The sequence below is a fragment of the Patella vulgata genome, chromosome 6 (assembly GCF_932274485.2).
Source record: "Patella vulgata chromosome 6, xgPatVulg1.2, whole genome shotgun sequence".
In the NCBI taxonomy this organism is placed as follows: domain Eukaryota; kingdom Metazoa; phylum Mollusca; class Gastropoda; family Patellidae; genus Patella; species Patella vulgata.
In genome coordinates this window covers 52181182-52206630 of record NC_065884.2, presented here as the reverse complement: position 1 = coordinate 52206630, position 25449 = coordinate 52181182, and the positions used below count along the sequence as shown (strand labels likewise).

At 34.8% G+C, this 25449-nt stretch overlaps 1 protein-coding gene across 1 annotated transcript in view; it reads left to right on the top strand.

Moving 5' to 3' along the window:
• The first annotated feature begins 1102 nt into the window (after positions 1 to 1102).
• The window catches only part of LOC126825064 (phospholipase A2 hemilipin), a 33566-nt gene continuing 9219 nt past the window's right edge, over positions 1103 to 25449 (top strand). Inside the window, exon 1 of the mRNA XM_050554499.1 lies at positions 1103 to 2194. Within this exon, the coding sequence (XP_050410456.1) occupies positions 1296 to 2194 (899 nt within the window). The 5' untranslated portion in view covers positions 1103 to 1295. The remainder of the gene's footprint in view (positions 2195 to 25449) is intronic.

Genomic DNA, 25449 nt, shown 5'->3' with positions numbered 1-25449 from the left:
AAGTTTATAAATGTCTAATTAATAATTTAGATGACATTTCAGGCCTAAAGCAAGACCTGCAATAGGCAGATTTAGCGCTTGCATAATGTATGTTTAAATAAAACAAACAAATTAGTAAACGCCGACAGTGAAATGATGTTACAACTTCTAAAAGTTTCGCTATACAATATGACACGATCCAGCTGAACATAACCTATTAAAATGAATTAGATTTAATTGAGCGAGTTTATCAAACTGTCAATCTAAAATTATATGGATATGTAACAGGAGTTTACATGAATTATCATCTTGAGTTATATATTCCCTGAACAAAAGGGCCTCGCCTTTTTGAGTAACACAGCAATTTAAGATTTAAAACTATTTCTTTTGATTTGTTCTTGTTTTGTTTTTATAAATCAAAAAATATATGAACACAATTACATTTCAAAGGGAAATCACAAACAGATCTAGTGCTATTGTACTTTCGAGAAATCGGTCGTCATACATCTAACAAGACAAAATGCGTTTTAGTGCAAATTCACCGAACTAATCAAACTTTTGCTTTCGAATAACACCCGAAGGATTTCTTTTGAATTTAGTGAGAAACTTATTTTTTAAAAATAGTTTTGATGTTGTTTTTGTATATGGTATTGTGGGATAGTGGTTTTGTTGCGTGATTAATAATCAACCTTTCTTTATCCTTCGTGAAACAGTTTTCATTTATTCAATATTTTAAAATACATTTTACTGCATGAAAGGGATATTAAGCATTTGCCATAAAGGAGAAAGGCCGTCTCACTCTGCTTTTTTCTACTGTATTATTTTTCCAAACAAAAAACCCGTTCGTATAAATATTACATAGATGTACTTTGTGGTCCTATAAGACACCTTTGTGCTGAACTTTATTGTTTGTGTTTCTGCGGTAGGTTTTCACTTAAAAGAACACTTTTTACTTTATATACGACGATACGTTACTCAATCACACGAATTCATTCTTGCTGGTTTATTTGTCTCCTCCACCAATCAAATTGCATGTAATTGTTGACTTAAAACGTTGACTATTGGCTGGGAGTCAAACCTCGTTCCCACCCTTTACAATTCATGTCTGCCGGGATAAAAAAAGTAGTACAATTACTTGACTCACCGCCACCTTTCCGGCTTTCTCTACACCTATTCTTTATTAAGACAGAATATGACTGCGCGTGCTCAAGGGCCGGCGTTTTCTCAGTAGCAGACGATTTATTTCAATTCTGCATGTACTAATATATGAAGCAAACCTGTATCGTTCATATGGACACTTGTTCGAGTGGTTAAAAATGTCAGAGGTTTGGACAGTTTCTGTGTTTTTGTTCCATATTTTTCTGGTGACATTTTGTAATGGAGAATCTCACAGAAGATTGTCGGCTAATTTTATCGGTGTTTCACTTAATGAACACAAGCATAGGGAATTACGGATAGCGTTTAAACATGTTCTGGTTTTGGAAACCTCCGCGTTTTGGACTACCGGAGACGAGATTACTTTGCGTCAAGTGACAGATGGGAGACGAATTGTGCAAGCGGTTTACCAATTTAACAAAATGCAAGATTGCGAATATACAGAAAATTCAAAGTCGATTTTATACTTGATTGAACAGTTTGCGAAAGGAAAACGAGATTTACTAGACTTAAACAATACGGATGTGTTTCATATGTATTCGTCTACAGACTTTTCAAAGATGTCTGGTGCCTACAAACATGTACAACATAAAAACATGTTAAAGAATTTTAGGCAGTACGTGAATATTAAAAGACAAGCGCATCTGTGTCAAACCTTTTACAAAAAGAACTACAAACAAATCCTACAAGATCCTAAAAGCCAGTTCGTGGATTCGTCTCATAACATCTCAGCAGGAACTAACAGTAGTCAAATACATGCGAATAATCAGCGATCCAAGAGAAGCGTTTCAATGCCATTTTTACGTTCTAAAAGGGATGCTTCAGCTGCTAGTCGCTCGAAAAGAGATCTTTTTTCGGGATGGTTAATATTTCCAGGAACCAAGTGGTGTGGCACCGGCGACATAGCCGAAAACATACACGATTTGGGTTACGACGAAAGTACAGACACATGTTGTCGAAAACATGACCACTGTCCCCATTTGATTAATCGATTTTCATGGAAGTACAACATGTTTAACTACCATTTTCATACAATGAGTCTATGTGTATGTGACAACAGGTATGTCCTATTTTTTTCATTGTCTTTATTTATGACAGTATTTGATTTATTTATGATATTAAAATAGCCAGAGGAGTTTTACATTCATCATCAGTATTATTAGGCCATTGTATAAACTTTATCATTATGCTAATTGTGTGATTTTGTATTCAGGCCCTTAACTAGAGTAGCCTTTATTTTTAAATAATTAATTTGCATTGTCTGGTTTGCTGACTTAGTTTCGCGGTTACTCTCTAGCGCTTTTTTCTGACTGACGTGTGTATATGTATGTAATTAAGTTATATTGTGATTTGACCAACCGGGCGAATGAAGGCGGAATTTAAAATCATAATAAGGCTTTGGAGTTATAGTTCTCAAATATTAAACATTAACTCTGACGCAATACGGAGACTAGCGGGTTCTCAATGAGTTGATCTGCAAGACGAATCGGTACTGAACTCGCATAGCACGAGACTGATTCAGCATAATATCACATCATATCGTACATTGGAGTATCATAATTTGATCTGTTGACAAGAACGTTGATCTGCTAGAAGAATTGGTATGAATTGCTGGCACGACTGGTGGTCTGAAAGGAAATGAAATGAAATGGGGTTTAACGTCCTATTGTTCTGCTCCGACTGGGCTAATGAAAACGGGCATACGCCATCCAGTCTGCTATGAGGGTAATTTTGCCCGGACAGCGGCGCTACGGCCTACACTTATACCAAATTCCAACTGCCAAGGGATCGTTTACGTGCACGCCAATGTATACACGGGATCTTGGCTTTTGTCACATCCAAACGACTAGACAGCTGTCCTTGTCGCCCCCCCCCCCGCCCTGCACCACTGACAAGGGGAAACCACGCCGAAGAATCCCGATGAACTTTCTTGGTCAACACCGGGATCGAATACGCGAACTCCAGGCTAGCGAGCCAGCGTCTTACTCACTTAGCCACCGTGGCTCCTTCTCTGAAAGTAGTCAGTGGGAAGATTCAGTTTGTATTGCAAGCACCATACTGTGTGTGATTTGTAAGGTTCTATGGAAATTGCTGACCGAGTGGAATTAACATACATACGGGTTGCGGCTACCCACGAGATGAGAGTCTAGAAGAACCTGCATAATTCGCATGCAAGAATCATACTTCAGATTATCATGATGAACCGGCACAGTTCACAAGAATCATATTTTAGATTATCATGAAGAACCGAGGCAGCTTTCTAGAATAAAACATTAGACGATGGTGAAGAATCGAGAAAGTTCGTTAAAATCATACATCATTCGTGAAGAACACATAGAATTATATATAGGAATGATCTTGAAGAACCCACACAGTTCGGTCGAATCTTACAACAGATGGTCATGAAGAATCGGCACTGTTCGCTAGAGTCATAAGTCGGTTGATCAGAAGACCCGTATATAGGATATCTCCAATCCCTCATACTGTTCATCTAGAAAACTGAAACATTTCACTAGAACCATATTCCGTATACAACGCGGAAATCAGAACAAATCAAATACTGAAGAATTGGTACCGATTAGTATAAAGTTCGATAGAAAGGTCATCTAGAAGATACCGTGATCTGGCACAATAGCTGCTCCAATCCCGAATTACAAACCAGAAAATCTTATTCCTTAATAAATTTTCATAATGAAATGAATGCTTATGGAATTGATTTGTTTTTAGTTTGTTAGTGCTTTGACTTAATTTTATTCTCAAAGTTGACTCTTATGTAAAAAGAAAATATCTACGATGTCGACGTTCCCACAAAGTGGGCAAAGTCAATTTCATTACATTATTCTGTTTCCTATGTTGACACCCATTGACAAGATGACAATATGACTAAGTAAGGGATGGGTTTAGTAAATGAATTATTTTCAATGAGCCTACATTGTTCAAAATTTAAAAAAATATATACATATATATATATTCTATGTTTCGATTCATAAAGTTACAACTAGCACATATACCTATAATTTTTGAATGCATTAGCATCCGACCTCGGGCACATGTTTTGCTGTGAGCCGGGTCTTGCATCTGAAAGTGGCTTTTTAGAAGATTTCGGAACAGATGGGTGGTCACATAGTTTAGGTGTAGCTGGTAAGTAGGGGGTGGAGGGGGAACCCTCAACTATGAAATACACCACTGATTCCTTAACAGTACACTTCCAGGGAATTTCAGATGTGTTGTTTTAGAAATAGCCTATAATTAATAGCGATAGGAATGGAAGTTACACATTATTTTTTCCTGTCGGTTTGAAACCAACATACGGCCATTTTTTCCTATTTCTATCGTATTACCCAATGCTACGGAGGAGAATTTTACCCGGACAGCGGCTCCGCTCACTCTCGATCGAATTCAAACTATCATGGTCTCTTTGCGCTTACCCCAGTGTTGCACAATTGGGCCTCGTTTTCCTATCCCATTCGCACGACCAAGCAACACCTTCCTTACCAGCCTCTGACAAGTAAGAACGGGTCTTGATAAATCCCGGGCTTCTTTTTGACCCACCTATAATTTAAATCATCAATAGTCATAAATATGTTAAACAAGACCATGGTTCAGATTTTCTAGTGGATGGGGTGATGTAATTTGTTATCCCAGACGAAGCCCTATATTTCGTACAATGAGATAAAAGAAAAGGCTTTAACATTACTTATAAAAAGAGACTAGACATATTCTTCGTAGGAGACTAAGAGTTTTTATAACGGTATATTAAAAAAAAACCTTTAAAGAGTAAAGACTATATTTACTGGAGGAAAAGGTATCCGGCGTATTATTATGGCATTTCTGTAAGCTTGTAAACATTATTACCCAACCGCTGTTAAAATGTAACCCCTTCAAATGCCTTTTATAGCTCAAGGCTTACTGAAAGACACCTTTTCTATTAAGAGGCTGTTAAAGGTTGAAAAGAGTTGCACAGTTTAAATAATAAAAATACAAAATAGTATATGAAGTGATTTTAGTTTTTATAACCACACCTCTTGTAGGTAAACAAAATATACAATATATAAAGTAAAACGTCCGTGTAACAAATTATACATACTTATACTTATTCGCATTCTATGCTATTTATAATTGAGTGGTTTTCATAAAAGCTACATCTCATAAAGTAATATATCTCAATGGGTACTTATAGTGACTCAAATTTCTTTGAAAGTGTGTGTGAGAACGACTTGAAGTTGGTTTTTAATAAAAAGATATTATATTTTACTATGGTATGATTATAACTTTTTACGTGTATTGCAATTCATAGTTACAATTGGGGTTTGGGACTCTATTATAAAAAAAAAGTCGATGGGTTCTAAAATTTGATATGAATTTATCTGTTATAGTAAAGGATTTTTAGAACGGCCCAAATCAATATCTACTATGAATAACCAAGGGAATTAAAGCGATCCTTAAGGCAGCCCATGTCTTTGCATTTTAAAAATGTTCACTGATACATAAAATGTAATAGTCTTTGGGTTAAGGTTGGATTTACATACTTTTTTTCCATTGTCATCAAATAAGGCCAGCTTAATATCCAGGACTTCAAATACTACCCCAAAAAAACATAGTATATACATTTAAGCATACGAGAAAGTCGCTTGAAAAAATGTATTTGGGGCACAAATATGGCATACCTGTATTATTGACAATTTGTTTAGCACACATCCAATTTAATTGCGGTTGATGTTTGATCTGTCGCTCACTTTAAGACTCTTTTACGTGTTCTGTCTAAAAGGTCTAATCTAATTAGGGTATGAAAATGTACTTTGAAAAGCTTTGATAGCCAAATAGATGCAGTCTATGCAAAAAGGGTGGCTAAATAGGTTAAAGATTGTGTAACAATGACACATTTCACGAGTTAATAGAATTTGGGTCATTGTTTTAAGTAACTAAATTTAAGCACACGCGATATGTTTACTAGGGAAATTGTTAAGTAAACCATAAAGCACATTACTTGACTTCATTGAGAAGGCTACAAAGAAAATAAAAGTTATCTCTCAAACATTTAACATTTATTGAAAAGGTGACAAGGTAAAGTTACTTTTTAAATTGAAATCTACAAAAGGAAGGTGATATTCTTGATTGTTCTAAATTTATCTTGTAGAAGTGATTGTTCTAAATTTATCTAGAAGAGGCATACGGCCGTATACAACTTCACATGCTAAATACAAATTATGTTTAATGCATGTGATGCTTACTTAGTTGGAAACTTCAAACTAAATACAAATTATGTTTAATTCATGGGATGCATGTTTAGTTGTAATCTTCAAACACCTTTTCTGCACCCAGTAGCCCGAAAAACTAGATAACTGTTCGTTTGCAGGATTGTTCTGAAAGTAAAGGTTTTGTTAAATCTGCATGGGATTGTGTACATCTTAATCAAGTGAGGGGCTTGTTATAACGGGTTTAAATACATATCGGTTTCTTTTTTTTTTTTTTTAAAAAAAGACAATCCCAAAAAAACTCAAATATACATGTAGTTATCAAGCTTTATTTTGGAATCGAGTAACATATATTAGGAGAATTTTATCCCGGATTTTCTACCTGCAGATGAAATGTGATTTTAAAAATTGTATAAACTATGCCAATTTAATCAATCTCAATCTAATTCAAATTAGATGTTGTTTCATTTCCATTTTTTTTAGTTGGTCGCATTATTAACATCTAAATACATGTATATTGTGGGCTGCTCGTGACGACAGCATAATGAAATCTTTGACCTTATACATTTATTGTCTCGAATGAGTCTTTCAAAGGGAATTTCCTTTAAACTGGGTTTGTTTGTTAGATTGATTTGGAGTTGACCAATCATGCGTATTACTTAAGGCGCCATATCAAGAAATGTTTTTAGACCCAAGATGAAATTGAATAAAGAACCTAAACATAAAATGTAATGAAATGTTGGTAGAATTTTAGTTAAACTGGTTTACAACCTAGACTGAAATCGTTAACACCCATGACTGAGCATACAATTATAATTTAATTAAATACATGATAATGTTTTTTCTCAGAATTCATTTCTGTGTTTACTTTGAACTCAAAATATCTATCTTGCAAGCAAAAATGTTCTGAAATCATTATTTATTAATTGTAGGCGTCTCCAAATTATTGTGACCACGTTTCATTGAATTTAATGGAATTGTTCTGTACACACCGAGGCGTTCACCTGTAACAATGACTGTCTGGGTGCAACTATTTCCTCTCAGTATCAATTTAAAAATCGATTAACAGACAATAGATTTCTTCCATCCCTAATCAAATTAGGATGAAGCTACAATTTTCGTCTATTTCATAAATGTCATTTGATGGGTATTGTTAATATTTTCCCATTGTTATCGATCTTTTCATGTGTTTGTGTTTATGAAAAATAACCCTCTTTTTTATTAATTTCCACGGTGACTGAACAAAATTACAGGTTAATCTCATCCTGCTCTTTGACGAAAATCTTCGCTTGAACCAATGTCATTCAGGGTTGATTTTGACTGCATTTTTATAATGCTGGCTAAACAATACATAGAACAATAGTGTTGTGTTTCTTCCTCATGGATACTACAATCAGTATTGATTATACTGAATTTATCAATTAAAAATACATGTTGGAATTTTGGTTTGTTAGGTTAATTGAATATGGTTTAATTAGTAGACCCTTAAGAGGTAAAAAAAATAAATCGGAAAACAGGAGTCATATTGATCATCTGTATAAATGCAAAATGATTTCATCAATCATTCATTTCTCACTTGAAGAGTTTACCTTTAAATCAGTGGGCCGGTGATTCTGTTTTTTTTCTATAGTCACCAGCTTCTATAATCCAGACCCAAACCATCTCCTCTGTTAGTTGTGGGTGTTGTGTACGAGACAGGGTATGGACATTCGTTTTTATTATACTTTTGTATTTTAGAATCTGTTCAAATCCACAGATGGACATCATATATGGAATGCGCAAAAATATATTAAAAAATTGTCAAACTGAAACCATACCTAAACTCCTTAAAAAGAATGTATAGGCAATAAATTGTTGAAATTTTGTCAAAGAGCTTTCATATCCACGTTTCTTGCTGTTAAAACGTAATCAGTGAAATGTAGGTAACCCTTTAGTTTAAGAGACACAAGTCAAGGTCAACCTTTTCTTTATACTTTTAATTAATCTTTTAAAAGTTTGTTCTGAGTATCCTTAAGACCTCTGATGGTGGGGTTGTAGAGTGGAATTATACAAAATTGGCAAATAATCTATTGAACATATACCGATGGTGATGATGACGATGACGACGATGATGATGCGCTCGATAATTACGATATTGATGGCGACTTCATCATTTTCGACCATCGTTAAAACTGAAACTCTAAGCTATTTTCACCCGCATTTCCACAACGGATCACATGCATTATGAGACCACACTTGGTGAATAACATGATGTATACTAGAAGCGTGTCGTAAACACATATCAAAGAAACTTTGCACTAACTGATCGCTGCTTTGTAACAAAACCCTTTGAATGTAGGTCGCCGTTCATTAGGGGTTAAAGTTAAAGGAAGCATGACACATTGTTAGCCACGTCTATTTAAGAATAGATTAATTTGCTGGTAAATATTGATGAACTAAATGAATTTTAACATAGTGTCATATTGCACAGTGTAATAGAAATATGTAATATAAAGGCTTTGAGTTTTTTCTAGTATTTATATTATGTACAGGTGTTTGTACTTTAAGACCTTATAAACACTCTAAAAAATAAATTAATAAAACCGATACTTTAAACAACGTACAGAATTTTGCATAGAGACAACCAACGTACAGTCCCGGATTTCTCATGGCAGTCGTTGATGAAGTCAATCACCAAAATTTGAAGAAATACCCCTGTTACCTGGTCTGAAAGTTTCAAAACAAAATATTTACCCGCATAAGTTACGTAACCGATTTCAGACATTAAGTTATCTGGAGGACTTGATAATCGCCATGGCGGATCACGTTAAGTCATAGCTCCGCCAAGTATATTTACTTTGTTATGTAGACACTTATATAGCATGGAGCTTTGGAACTTAGCCCAAAACCCACATGGAAACTGAAACTTTGCTTTTCTTCGACACTGTATAACATTCCCATCCCTGCGCAGGACACGGATTATTTTTTTCTAAGAGTCTCTCTGACATATTAATCAGTTTTATTCACTAAAATATATCTACGACCGTCCCTTTAAAATTTGGTTTGTTACATTCATAAACTTTAAATGACGATTACAAAAGGGAAGGATAAACACTTTATTTTTTCTAGTGTAAATAAACTCAACAGCAATAAACCATAACACATGTTGATTATTTCACAGTAATTCAATAAAACATTTAAAAACAAGATAATTCTATAATTTTCAAGTAATCATTACGAACATCGACAAGTTAAGTTCCTCCCTAATTTTTTATATTAATGAGATATTTCATTAAAGAAAACTACTGGTTATTAACCGCAACAAAATTGTGATTGACCTACTGAACCCTGATTTTTGGTGCCCTTGTACTCTGGGGTAACAGTTTACCGTTAATTTAAGACAAGAGCATTCAACTTTTTTTGATTAACCTTTATTACAGACAACATATCGTGTTAATTAAATACACTAGGCAACGTCGTGTACAGGTAAAGGGCCTCAAGTGATAATAGTCTTAATATCGCTTCTAAGATGAGGCTAGACTTTTGACATGTGTTGCGAATTAACCAAGATGAAAATGCAACAACGGCGCTAACAAATTCACATATTTGGCCCCCCAGGAATTGTAAATGATTCTCCGACGATACCAATTTGTAAATGAAATGGAGTTTAACGTCGCCAGGAATTGTAAATGAATCTCCGATACCAATTTGTAAATGAAATGGAGTTTAACGTCCAACTTTTCTGCACCAGTCTGGCCAATGTAGCGCCCTACGTATTGTAGAGGACCTCGATTTGTCCATATCGTCCGAACGAATAGACGCTTCCCCTTGGCAGACCCTCGGGTCGGTATCATTTTCTCGGCCAGTCGAACCATGGATCTGTTAAGTAAGCCATACTCACCGAGCAACCGTAACTCCGAATTGTATTAACTTCACGGTATGCAACCCAATAAATCGCAACCGTCAAATAATGCTGTATATGCATTACAGGGCATTTTGCCTAATTGTATCAGCATGATAAAATCTAGATATTATGCGACAAATAAAAAGTATACCGTGGTGGGGGGCTTTTATAATATATAAAGTATACTTAAAGTTGAACATGTAGTCTTGGCTCTATATCACTTTCTGTGATTTATACCTTGACTTTTTGTTTACTAGGTTTTTTTATTGGTCTGTGTTCTTGTTGTGTGTCGTGACGCTTTTGTCATAATATAATCTGTTTGTCAACATGGCTTAAGCTTCAAGGGTCCACTGGCGCGGTTCTCACAAACCCGGGATTAATATACTAAATATTAATATAAGAGATTTTCATCATTTCAGACACAAACTTGGGAACCTATTAATGATAATGTTAGTTTAATTTTGACCGGACTGTCAATGATATTTGCTGTGTTAAGCCAATAATAGAATAAACAAATTTCCTGGCCAAATCCAGTGACTTTATACTTTGTTGACCACTTATTAATAAGCTGTCCTATAACCATTCAGATTATAATAGGCCAGATTTCCCGGATACGGTCTGTCTCTATGAAAGCTCACATAGACGTAGACCACCATCAGTCCCCCACCAAAGAAGAAAATCAAGATATGGTTATGTGCGTTGGTTTTTTTTTACGTACTCCCATGCAATTGGTCTACGGGGACACGCGAAAGGGTGTACCTTTCTCCCATTCCTTCTGAAATCGAGAAGACTATGCATTCGTGATCTCAGATGTTTAATATAAATCAATTAAATGCATCTAATTTAATTATGTGACGAGTTTTAAAAAATAATAATTCCCTCCCCCCCCCACCCCACCACGGCGCAAGTAGCTTATGTCAAATTTAAAGCATACAACGTGTATGATATCACTGTCTAGCACTCAAGAGTGAAGACTTGGCCCCTCTCTTTCAAAATAATTTCCACGTGTCTGTTGTGGCATTTCTACGAAAACACTTGTTTCAACTGTCCGATATTGCAACATCCAATTTATGGGCACTGAGAGTCAGATTACTGATGGAAATTAAAATGTTACGCCACGTGGTACTCATTATTAGCATATTTAAAGAAATGTTGTTAAAAATCAACCTTTAAATGTAAGAATTTGCGAAAAGAAAACAAAAGAGACAAGTATGTTTATGTTTAGAATAATATATAAACACCGTAACAAGATGCTGAATATCAGTATAGATTTTAATAGAAGACATGTGGTGACAGTACAGAACATCGCCCGTCACGTAATATAGTTTGCCCCATATAATTTTATGCATACTATATCTACACTAATAAATCATATTGAAGATCAAACAAAAGAAAATAAAGTTAGACAAAAACAGAAGACATTGATGAAGTAACCCCCAAGCGTTGATTTTGATTTTATTCAATGATATAGAAATTTCTATAGTTAGTTCAAGTACATATTTCATGGGAGCGAGAAGATACTATTTAGTATTCTTTAACTCTTGGAGAGAGAGAGAGACAGAGACAGAGAGAGAGAGAGAGGGGGGGGTTAACGTCCATTCGACACAAACTAGGTCATTTCGGGACTAACATATGGTTTAATTTTATTTCAATAACTCGCTTGCTCGTAGGGGTCTTTAGCAGTGGGAGGAAACCTGAGGACCTGGAGAAAACCCACGAGGTTGGACAGGCGACCCTACTCCTTGTCACGTACAACCGGGGATTCGAAACCACGCCAGTTGACTCAATGACAGGTCTTATGATACAGCGCGCACGTGCTAACCATTCGGCCATCCAACCCCGCCTTTAACTCTTGGAACTTAGGAAAAGCATCCTAATGGTTATAAACGAAATTCAGATTAGACAAGACAAAGATACTTAAATATTTATAGGGAGTGATTCGTGTGTAACGAATACTATGTCGATACCCTTTTTAGTTCTCGGTAGTCTAGCGGCCAGGAAACCGGCCCCTCGGTTAGAATGTTTCTGATTATAGAATCCCGGCAACGTGTGCCAAGAACCTTCGGAATTTTCCAAGATCGGTTTTCACATGTCATTGGGGGCTGACCACGAAAGTATGTCCTGTCGTTCGGGTTGGACGAGAAGTCTAGGTATAGACGTGTTTACATTGGTTCGCAAGTAAAAGAACCTTGACAGTTAGAAATCGAACGCCACCGTCTGGGCAAAATAATTGCCATACCTAGTAGCACTAAGGACGGGTCTAACTTTAAAATCGCCCCCCCTCTTCCACCTGGGTAAACAATAACATTCCTATTTTATTTTAAATGTCGACAATCTGCCTTCGTTCACAATTTTACGCTCTCAGTTAAAGTCAACCTTGAGCTATAAACTATCGTGTTGTCAAGTGTTGACAAATTGAGCTAAAACTGAAACTAAAATTAGTAAACAAATCGACTTCCACCTAATCCGTCAAAAAAAAAAAAATATTAATCGTATTCAGGTTGTTTCGCCACTAATCGATATAATGCACCGGAGTAAGAGCATTTAATACTTTATTTTGTCCTAAATCAAGGAGGTTTCGCCCCTTTACAAAACAAATTATATCACTGTAATGTTTTGGGCGTATGATCGATTTCGCTAATAAGGCGTTTATTGTTACTTAATGACATAAGGGACAGGAGTGAGTCGGAGGGATACATTACGTACATTACCCTTATGGCATATACATTTCAGATTTTTAACTGTCTAATAACATGTCCGTTATATTTAGCAACGGATTACAACATTCTTAAAGTTGACATTAAGACGATAAACACTCTTTGAGTCATACTTCTAATGGAATGTCGATTTTTTGTTTAAGAATCAAATATTTTTAGCGAAAATTTATATACGGTATCACATGTCAAGTGTTAATTAGAAAGGCGTTTAACTTAGTCGACTTGACAAAAGCCAACCACGGAGTCAACATGATGCAAATCCCAAAATGTCAGGAAGGCCATCAAAAATTTATTTACACACGCCCACAATTTCGTTCTGGGGAGTTATTTTGCTCACCATTTTTTTTACTTAAATGTTGAAAAGTATCAAAATTCGGCGCTGCTGTAGAAGTTTGATAGTCTAAATGGAATTTATTGTCGCGACTTTTTGTCGTGATACGGAACACCCACATATTAAGATCAAATGTTACAACGCCCGAAAAATCTTAAGTCAAAAAAGATGAAAGACCTTCTAAGAGAAAATGGTTATAAAACGAGAACAAAATGGACCTGTTTATAAAACTAATAAAGGATCGATAGTATATTGACTGAAAATATAACAATAACAAAATTCACACAATATTCGTTCAGTAATAACAGGTGATATTAAGTTATTGTTAGGGTTATATTATGTAGAAGCTACATTTAATATACCAAAACATGCGTTAAAGGGACGGCGGTTCAACAAGTACAATATGATTTGAAGGGAATCAACCATAATATTTAGGAAACTAATAGAAAGATAACACCGTGTAATTATTAACCCAAAACTGTGAATTAATGATAACTTTCCGAAAGATATATTTTAGACGTCGTTCCCATAATTTAACCCGTTGAATTTTCCCAGCATGTTATTAAATGTAGAAGTTATAATTTTCAAACTATACCTATTTTGATAAGTATGGTATTTAGTCATGTGAGGACAATGTTAGTCAATACTGGAGGGTTCTAAAGTTCGTGAGAAATATCGCTCGCCACTGACCACAAAACTCACCCATAATCATCACTAGTTCTATAAATCGTTTGCGACCAGTAGTGTATATGAATAAAAACAAAGGATTGAGGTACTTAAATATCAGTCATCTATAATTATGTATCCATGTCAATTGGGTACACAATTACGGTTAAAGGAAATGCGTGTCCGTTTTAGAATTCTCATCCCATTTTGTAATTTTTTTCTCGCGAACGTAGAAAGTTTATAGCTTGTATTTAACATCTGCATAGATTAACGGACGGATGGCCTGGCAAAGATAGTATCTAGTCCTCCGGACGGGACGAAAAACTGAGTCCCGTGTACACATTGTCTTGCACCTAAAAGATGCCTTCACAGAATTCGAAATAAGGGTTAGGTCGCGGCGCCGTTGTTCGGGCAAACTTCCCTCAAAGCACACTGTTATGGCGTAAGAAATGTCGGACGTTAAACCCCATTTCATTTTTCCATTTTGTAATTTTTTCTTGGGATAGTAGAAAGTTTCAAGCTTGCATTTAACATCTTCACAGATTAACTAGACTCTCCAATAGCTTAAGTTTCTAGATTGTGAATATTAACTATTTAACCTACAGCGTTTAAATGGAATGGTATGCCACAAAGGTCGCCTGTATTCCCACGTTTATTCAATCTGTGTAAAAGGATTTTTTAAGATAGGATTAATATTGTAAATTATCATTATAATTCTAAATAGAAAACTTATGATGAAAGTTGATGGCAAATAAACGTGTGTTGTGTTTTATGGCGAAGCTTTATTCCATTTCATAGGCATATTTGTTGCACATGAAAGTGAAATTCCTGCGAATAAATAAATAACTAGCATACATCGGAATCAATGGAATTTCTGTTTAATTTAATTTAAATAATCAATTCGATATGTATTATGAATGGTTTATGTTCGCTTTAGTTTTACATTCTCGGCTCATATACTTTAGCTTATTTACCTTAGATTCAGATCGTACTCGAAGACATAACAATAATTAGTTTATCAATAAATAATAATGATTCGTGGATGGATTCCAAATTCCTGAAAACAAACTTCCTAAACGTATAACCTTATGTTTTGCAAATTAAAAATAAACCATGCATGACTACGCGTTAGAACAAATCAACATAAATATTATTCGGTATTTCATTAAATATGTGAACCAGTTCGTATGTCAAATAGTCAAATGAAAAAGAAATATCATCTTATACCAATTTAAAGTACTATCGAACACTGTTTGGAGGGTCATTACGTTCTTGTTCTTCAAACTTTTGCGCCATTCTTTGTAGTGGAAATTTGCAAAGCTGTGGTTTGGTGAATTTTATGCATTCCCACTGTACTTTGAGGTTGTTTCTCATTAAAGCTTCAATATGTATAACGAAAACAAGTGGAAAGCTGAAAATGCCAATACTTCATGCAGTGCTTTAATACAAATACCAGAAAACCTTTAGAGGGCGTTAATGGACGAATGGCTATTTTATGTACACGCTGATATTAGTTATGGATTCTCATGAATTTTTGTCTGTAAATACTCAAATCGTTCCACCTGGACGTAGTTTTAGGAGAACAAAACAAACCCCCCAACCTCTTAAAAGGCTAATTGTGTTCAGTTGTATTTTCTGAGAGGGATTGAATCAATTCTGCCTATACGAATCACCATAATATTCGAGTTGTTTTTTAATGTGTGTTCTTGTACTTATTTGTCGATTAATTTTAATCTCATGCAAATACTCGATGACATCCTAGAAATTGTGTTTGCAGTCAAATTTCTTACTACTCGCATTGACATAACGACTTGCTGGATAGTCTTAATTTAATAGATATTCATAGAATGACGGGGGTGGTGTCGAGTGGTCTATCGCGTATTATTTAGTGTGACACGGTGTCACTGACATGGTTTCTTTCTGTGATTTAGGGTACCTAATTAACTTGGTGCGTGGTTAAAATGAATATTTATGTGTTTTAAAAACATTTATTAATGGTTGTACAGGTTTTAGTTAATAAAGTTTAATTATTTACAGAATGATTGTGGGTATGTTTTTACAAGTTAGGTTAAGAGGGTGGAAAGTAATGAATGTGTCAGGGTGTGATACATGTGCATATGATGCATAGTTTGATTGGATGTTTGAGCCATTCAAAGTTTTTTGGTGCCCTAATTGTAAAAGTTTGTCAGGTTTGAGATGAGTTACAGTTTAGGCATGACTGTTCTCTCGACATAGATCAGAGATTTTATCTACTGTAATATTAATGATTGGCTTTAGATGGTCAGAACCTGGTAAATAAATACGATGTATTTAAATGTGATGAATCCTTTCCTTGATGAAATAACATTTAACTGTCTAGGTGACCTATATTTTAATCCAGTTGAAAATTTGTGAATTATATTAATCCTGTTGAACTGTGAATCATACTGCTAAGTAGTCTTGGTGAATTATGTGTAAATCTCGGTGAATTTCAATGCACTTTGTGAGTCTATGTGAATCTTGGGAATTATGTGGATCTGTCACGTGTGAAGGTTTGCGAATTTTGGAGGATTTACGATGGTTTATGAATCATATTGAAACTACGCGATTTGGACGGCTTATTTCGGAGGAGAATCATTATGAGTGTTAGCCAAGCGGTTTGATGAAATTAATGTGGCAGTCTGGAGTCATATGCCAAACTGAACTGTAACTTAATTTAATTGATTTTTTGTATAAACAGCTAAGTTAAAAAATAATGTAAAATGATAATTGATATACATATTGAAATAAATTAATTAGTTGTGTTGTTTATTGGAGTTTGGGAAAAGGGGCAATTATAAAGCTGAAAGAACCTGAGGTCACTGCCAATCCTCCAGGGTTTCGCGGGTCCTCTGGTTTCTTCTCCTTGCTAAAGACCCCTGGACGCGATATGTTAGTCCCGAAATTATCTAGTTTGTGTCGATTGGACGTTTAACCCCATTTCTCTCTATCTTCTCTCTCATGGACTGATTTTTAATGCAGGCTTGATATTCTCATTGGGTCGTAAAGAGTGAAGAAGATGGATGTAAAACAATAAGGCCCATGGTGTGTACGACGTGTTCGTAAAGAAATTATGTTTTAGTAGGCGAGGTCAATACCTTTTCACCAACACCTCTCTGTACTCTTTGGTTTTATTAATTATGATACGAGAGGAAAGTAATTAACCCATTTCATAAATATGTTTAATGATCTAATTCTTCTTTTATCTTTAATATTACCCTAATTATCTTAGATTATAGATCTACTTAAAGACGCCAAAACTTCTGATAACACAAAATGTCTTAATAGATCTACTTCATAATTTGTTGAACGTGTTAAAATTATTTCATTTTGTCTAGTTGGAACTCTCTTACTGACTCTCAGACAAAATTGTTAACTAGATTTTTTTATTTGCAGGCTTTAATAGGGTTGAGTTGGTCAATCCTCGAAATGTGTCCTTTGACCTTTTCTGACTGGTCACTATAAAATCAGAAGGCTTAGTTACTGTTATGCTATCATCAGTCAGTATAGTATACATTTAAACAAATAGAACTTTAAGTGGAACTCGAATAATTATTTTAGAAAATACACCACGATATGTAAGGATTCCCTGTGGCTCACCATACTGCTGTTTAGTTTCATAATATGTACTGCTCAGGTGATATTGTAAATCACAATTTTATTTTAATACCCTGATATAAACAGTGGTGATTTTGGTTGGTAAAGGGAAATTAGCACTTTCTTATTGTATTCTTTGGTCCGGAAAAATAATTTGTGATGTGCCGAATTTTGATTATGGCTTCATCGGGCAAAATTTGATTGGGGGGGGGGGGGATAAGTAGGCCAGTGTTTAAATGTTCGACAATTGTGAGTCAAAAGATTATTTTTAATATGGCATTATCTAAAATTAATTACATGTATTGCTGATAGTTCAAATTCCGCTTTAAATCTTGCCATTGGTAAATTTTTTCAATAGAGAAAACCTAAATGTAAGAGGGTTGGTTGAAGATATATAATTCCGTCAAACGTATATACTATACCCAGAGTAGATACAAAATAGAAAGTCGGTTATGAAAACTAAAACCATCGTCTTTAATAATCAATTTTGATATAGAATATAAAAAGAATCAATACAATCTTTGTTCTGCAGTTTCTTTATATAGTAAACCTCACAGGTAGAAAACTGTTTATTTAGTCTCACTTTTTGTTGCCGTATATTAGGAAGTTGAAAAAACTGACGAAAAACTCTACTGGATAGACGGAAATAAGAAACAAAGATGGCTTTGTGACTTACGATAAAGAATAACAAGGGGATTTGAAAATTCACCTCTTCTTTATCGATAGACAACTCTGTGAGATACGTTCTCAAATTGCAACCTTTTGAAGGATTTTTATGAAAGAAGTGGTATTGTTGGCTTAGACAATTACTCTGCTAAGTTGAAGTTTTTGTGGCTAAGGTTAGTTTCTATTGGGACGACTTTATAACTGTTCATGTGTAAACATGGTATTTCTATCTGACTAGTTCTTTAAGCGTATGAATCGGGCCCCATAAAAGCACTCAATTAAAAGTAGTAGAACCCCTAATTGTACTCAAGATATGTTGATAATCTAAACAAAGTTATATACACCCCTTCGCCTCATTCTACTTTATTAAACAACCCCATGAGAAGTCGGTGAATACTATACAAAATACTATTTATAACGTACATAAAATCTTAAATGTTATTCTTCTAAGCGAAAATTCTGGTAATCGATGAGCGGATCTCCAGATTATAGACATGTGGCAGTACAGTTTAAAAAAATATCAGAATAATCCCTCTTGGCCTGTCGATTGAAACTTGCTTCAGTGGTCGTTTTTTAAAATATGATCTGCTGATGGAAAGGGCGGACGACCCTTTTCTAGATCCATTGTCAATAGTCTTAATGTCAAACAAACATGTTCTTTCTCTAGATCTATCCCAACGTAAAAAAGAATCCCTAAATCGCATGCGCATCCATTAAAACTAATCAAATACATGTATACCAATTTAAACCGAATACAACATGATGGGTCGCATTTCTAGTTGGATCCCCCAAGAAGCCTCGCGTTCTTTCGATATGATCGCGGGAAGGGCATAACAAAGACAGGCGCTGGTTGTGCGCGTTTATATTGATCATATTATTATGGCACATGAATTAGAAAATCTAATTTTAATAACTATTCGGGCGTATGTCTAATTGTTATTTGCTTAGATTACGTAAGATTCGCACCATTCTCAAGTTTTAGTAGAACTGGAAATATGCCTTAAGACATATTCATCTAAAATTCTTCTTGAAATCGAAAATTAGAGCATTTTTGTAACATCTTTCCGTTATACTTTTTATATTAAGAAAACTGATTTCAAATACTGTGCACACATTATTTTGTTTGATAAAGATTTAGTAGTGTGTAATGATGCTGAAAAGAAGTTTGAGCGGACAATAGAACAAAAAATACTCAGATTTTATGAGTTTCAATAGAGATAATCCAACAGGTGAATTATATGGGATTGTGTAGATAATAAACGTGTTAAAATCAACTCCCCAAAAAGCATTCTGCTTATTATCATTTTAGATAGCGCGGGTTGAGACAGGGGGTGACTCTTTGACTTATATTATTAACTATATCAAAGTATGACCTGTGTAATTGAGCTGCCATTAAGGACTGGATTAAATTATTTTATCCAGATTTAAGATAGATGTATTATATTATATTTAAACTTAAAATACAAATCATCGTTTATTATGGCCATTGTATTTCAATATCTCTTAATGCACTTTGTTAAAAATTGATACAAATCATCGTTTATTATGGCCATTGTATTTCAATATCTCTTAATGCACTTTGTTAAAAATTGATTTGTCACGGACAGATATTAATATCACTATATAGTTAATAACCAATCTTATCTAGTCATAAAATACCACAATAATGGTAAACTATAGAATCTAAAACCATAGACAATCAAAAGTATTTTCATAAAAAGAAACAATTCTAATCGACCAATTCTAACACCAGTCATTGCAATTTAAAATTGGTTTCTATTGATTTTACACAGCCGCTGTACAGTAGGACGTTAAACCCCATTTCATTTCATTTTACACTGCAATCTTTATGATCGAATTTTATATTCGCATGTGTTTTATTAAACTCAGTTTTTACATTAAACTAGTGCATATTTATTTACGTGTGGACTGGCTTATTGTCATTTATTGATATTATTTTAAAGAAACTTCGGAATGTTGTTAAACCCCATTTCTTTTATTCATTTTACACTGCAATCTTTATGATCGATTTTTATATTCGCACGTGTCGTATTAAACTCCGTTTTTAGATTTGATTATTTTTTTAGAAAAAAAACCCTCATAAATTGTGTTTGGTGATTATTTCAAACTTTCCGACTTGAAATTGGCGATCTGAAGGGTTAAAGGAGTTTTTTTTTTAAATTCTCGAATGTTCTTTCTAATGGATGCTCCTCATGAATGGAAAATTCTCATACATTTTAGCGCTATGTTTTTACATCAATGGAATGTGAAACTACGTGTACATGTAAAGGCACTATTTTAAGTGAAGGGTGGCTATGGTTCGTTGTAATTTTTTTCTTTTCATTTTCAACATGTTAGAAATAATAATCAACTGAATACAATAACTCAGTGTCACTTTCATTCAGGTGGTCGTTTACTCAAAGAAATTTGACTAGGGGTTTTGTTACTGGAAACCCGTGTCTACTGAGTTGCCATCTTTCCGACACCCCTTGTTCGCTGCTGCTCACGTTTCTGCAGATCTGAATCAACATAGAAAAATTTGAAACAAGCTATGAATGTTATTGAAAAATATTTATTATGGGTAGCAATCATTAACAGATCTATGCTGACACGATCTTCCATTCAACCTTTACACTGATCAAATAAAATCGGTAGCGATGTGTATGTTTAAGTCGGATTAGGTAGAAAGGCGGGCGTATCATTATAAAAGTGTGAAATAGAAGATGGGGTTATTTTATTTTATGTGACTGATTACTGTTAGCAAAGACTTTGCGGATAAGAAACCAGTCTTTGGATAAGTACTCGTTTCCATTTTATATCGGCTTAGATACATAATGGTGATAATTTCAATAACTGCGTCGCCATTTATTTTGGGTGGCCGAGTGATCTAATGCGTGCGTTTTAGAACATAAGGTCTTGCATACAATGAAGCGTATGCAGTTTCGACCACGGTTTGTACGAAGCAAGGAGCAAGGTCACCTATCTAGCTTATTTGGTTTTCTCCGGGACCTCTGGTTTACTGTTCAGACTTTTGTCCCGCAATGTCTAAATTTGTGTTGACCCCCCCCCCCCCACCCCACCATTATCTTTTGCTATTAAATAATCAAGAATGGTTTCTATACCTATCTTAGAGATTTCTTATTGACACTGTTTCTTCATTAGCTTTGTGCTGTCCCGGCTCTCAGGGCTATTAGGTGTGGAAGTTATCTTGCACAAGACAGTGTATGCTTATTCTTTCCAGAACAACCGTGTCAGGAATGTTGTCTTGTGGTGGCTCCATGTGTAGCTAACAACTTGAGTCACTTTGACATTTTAAAAGGTTTTCTGTGACCTACTGTATTGGTGTTCATGTCCTGTTGGTTCTATGTTTTGTTAATTTCGTTGTCTATTAGTTTTACTTCGCAAGCAAATGTTAAACGAAATTGAAATCCTGCATGTTATTTGCTTTATTACCCGGTGAATTTGTTGATTACTTAAGAACGGTTTTAAGAATTCACAAAATTGAATAAACTAATTCCCAGACAGGTTATATTCGTGGGAATTTAATGAACTATATCGGATGGTTTTATTTGAATAGTAATGTACTTATCTCATGGGAACAAAGCACGTACATGTATATATTCTCCGTTTCACTACCTTTTTGGTGGAAACAGGTGTCTGTCTGATATTATCAACAACAAATATTTACAATACCAAACATCAGCATTTAATGAAAGTTTTAATATCACTATTGGGATTAAACTAGGTGTGTATAATTACCATACGGGTGTTTTGCTTGGGTGTTTTGCTTGGCTGCTGATTTCATATAATACATATTAAGTCGAGTGATACAATTCATAGAGGCAGTTTGTTAAGTTTCAACATTATTTTCGTTACAAAAGTGTGGGTCCTCCAGTCCAAAGATAAACTCTCACACAAACATAGACCACCTGTGTTAATGTAAGTAACCCTCGTTTATATTTTAGCGACACGCAACAGGGAAAACCCCCCAAAACATAACTTGGAAACAATACAACCTACTGCGAAGCATTCGGTTGCGTCCCATGTGATCATAAAGCGTATAGTTACCAACAGAGCTTGTATGTTAGAACCTGATAAAGGTATCAATCACAATCATTACAAGGTGGTCCGGGTTCATATTTGGCGTTTTTTCATAAAACTTATTTGAGTGATTCCATATTATTAAAACGTTAACAGCGTTGAATTTAAAGCACATATCTAACTCACTTTTGTTGTACTTTTGTAAAACCAAAATAATGACAACGAGCATTGTAGATGATAAAATATTTGTAGTAAATAAAGGTAGCAGACATATTCATTTTCTCTATAGTTTGTGTCGACAACAAAGCGGTCAGTGTTTTGTGCTTTAAGTAATTTCATAACGTTAAAAGAATAGGGGAAAGCAATGATCCTTGCATCACCCCGTAACAAATTTCAATCCTGATATAGTCTACGTACTTATACTAATGTCGTGTAGGAGGCGTTGTCTTAGCTATAACACCCTATACCACTTCTCCTTTAAAAAGTTCACATATATGTACTTAACAAATTAATGTTGTACTTTTGTATATGACATGCGTCGACTGTTTGTATAGAGTGGTTTTTGTGTGTGTTCGGAACGAATTTGTCTTGGTTTAATATACAAATGTAATATATAATGTTTGTAAAATAGAATCTGTTGGATTATTATTTCTTACTCAAAGCAGATATTTCACGCAAACTTGAACTTGAATTAAGATTAGATTGTTTATGGTACTTATTCGGTTCGATCAAAACAACATCAAGCTAGTTGTTCTCACATGTTGGTCAAATTATATATGTATAGATCATTATTGGATATAGAGAATCACCTAAAAGAATAGAAGGGGATTTTTTTTGTTATCTGTTAATTATATTATTTTCATTGAGCTGTTTTCGAAATACAATATGTTTCTACAGATTAGATATCAAGGTTAACGTTTGTATTGTATGACCTCTATCGAGTATCTTAACATACCAAGAGTGATATCAAGGGCATTAACTGAGATCAAACCACGGCGATCTAACAGAAAGATTAGCTTTTAAAAAAGGTTACTAAAGGATCATATATAAAGGTCTGCCGAGTGGACAGACATTAAATGAGATTTACTGAGGTTCAATTAAACAGTTATTGTGTGAAGATATCCAGAGAAAGATTTAGATATATGTTTGTGAACAATTGATCAGATGATATTGTGAACCTAATCCTATTTAGGAAAAAGTTAACATATAAACCGTGGCTTGATTGGTATTTGTGCAAGATGGTCATGATCCTGCATTTCTCTTATCATCGGGGTCACTGGCGACACATGCCTTATCTCTGAAATTATTGGCTTTGCAGATTCAAGGGGTTATCTGATCAGTAGAAATGACTACACATGGTAGAGTCAAATCGAATTAATAGACCAAGAATGTGTTTATCAAAAAGGTGGTGTTATAAACACGTGGATAACATTTTCACTTGCTCAATAAATTTCATTTTTGCGGAATGTAATTATTACGAATTAGTCTTAATCACACCAACAACAGTTCTGTTTGCCAAATACCGAGGATCCCGTGGTTAGAGTATACTGCTTAAGAGTACTACTAGTCGATAGTCATTAGTACCAAGAATAGTCTATACGAGTTCTGTATTATACTAATTGAAAAACCACGAAGTAACGTCAATCATACACCCATATAGACACCATAAACCATATCCATAATATACTTCAATGTATATTATTCACCTATCATTTCATGGTCAGTAATCTTTCAACACATTGTCATTTCGCTCTTTTGATCAAAGTACCACTGTGTTTAATCCAAGTAAATGGAGTAGCTTTTGGTAAAATGTTTAGACATCTAATCTTGGATTGTTTTGCATTATCAGGAATATCTTATGTTTTACGCATTAGTGTATTCTCGTACTGGTTTTAATAACAATAGCTACACCCACTCTTTTATCATTATTAGATGATGATTTATGTACATCTATATCTATTATCATCTGTAGTTCTACTTTTTATTTTATTTTGATTGCTTTTCTGTCTCCTAGTCCAATACCCTGCACTTACAGCACTCTTACTGAAATGGAATGAAATGAAATGGGGTTTAAGGTCCTACGTTTCTGCACCGACTTGTCTAATGAAGACGGGCATACGCCATGTAGTGTGTTATGAGGGAAATTTAGCCCAGAGAGCGGCGCTACGGACTACTATATTGAATTCCAGTTGCCGAATTATTTTACGCGCACGCCAATGTGTATACGGGACCTCGGTTTTTTCGACCCATTTGAATGACTAGACAGCTGTTCTTGCCAGACCCTCAATCCTGCACCACTGACAAGGGGAAACCTCGCCGGAAAAATCCGGAGGAACTTTATCGGCCAACACCGAGAGCGAATCCGAGACCCCTCCAGAGTAGAAAAACTAGCGTCTTACTCACTGAACCACCGCGGCTCCCGAACGCTTATTGTGTTCTGTTTAAAAATCTGGATCATTCTTCATAAAAACTTATATACTGAATATCAAAACGGCTGATTCGTCCTCGACAGCTTTAGGTCATAAGGTGTGGCATCAATAATGGGTTTATATCCCACGCATGTATGTAACAATGAGTAAGGTCACTGCTCTACTAAAGACCCCTGCACACAAATGAATTTTTGAAATAAAATTATATGTTAGTCGATAAATTACGTAGTTTGTTGTTGACCTCTTTGGTTGCTTTATTGATTATTTGATTAGCCAATGAGCCCGACATTTCAGTATAATCAAATATGTTCATAGTCATTTAAAGGTCCTCAAAACGGCTTGAGCTAGAGTTTATGACATTGAACATCAGTAAAAAGCTCAGTCCGTTTGTGAGACGAAAACTGAAATTCTCTCAACCAAGTAGTAGTAATTGATTTAGTTGTGTTCAGAGCAGTTCTTCTTCCTGTATTTAAATGTAACATTTGAAGCATTATGACGTCGAGCACGTTCATGTTAATAAACGCTCTTTACCCTATGGCCACATTAAACGTATTTCATGTTAATTAAATATCTCATTTCTTTGTTCACTTAAAAGAAATGCCATACTGCCGCGTCGAGTACAAACGGCGACCTTTTTATCATAAGACTTTTTTCCCTTTACAGAAATGTCAATGTTAATGTTACCTACTGCATTAAGTTAAATATCCAAGAGAAAAGGAGCATTTTTGTTCGGTTAGAACCCTTTGTAATAACAATGCAAAAGATCCGTTTA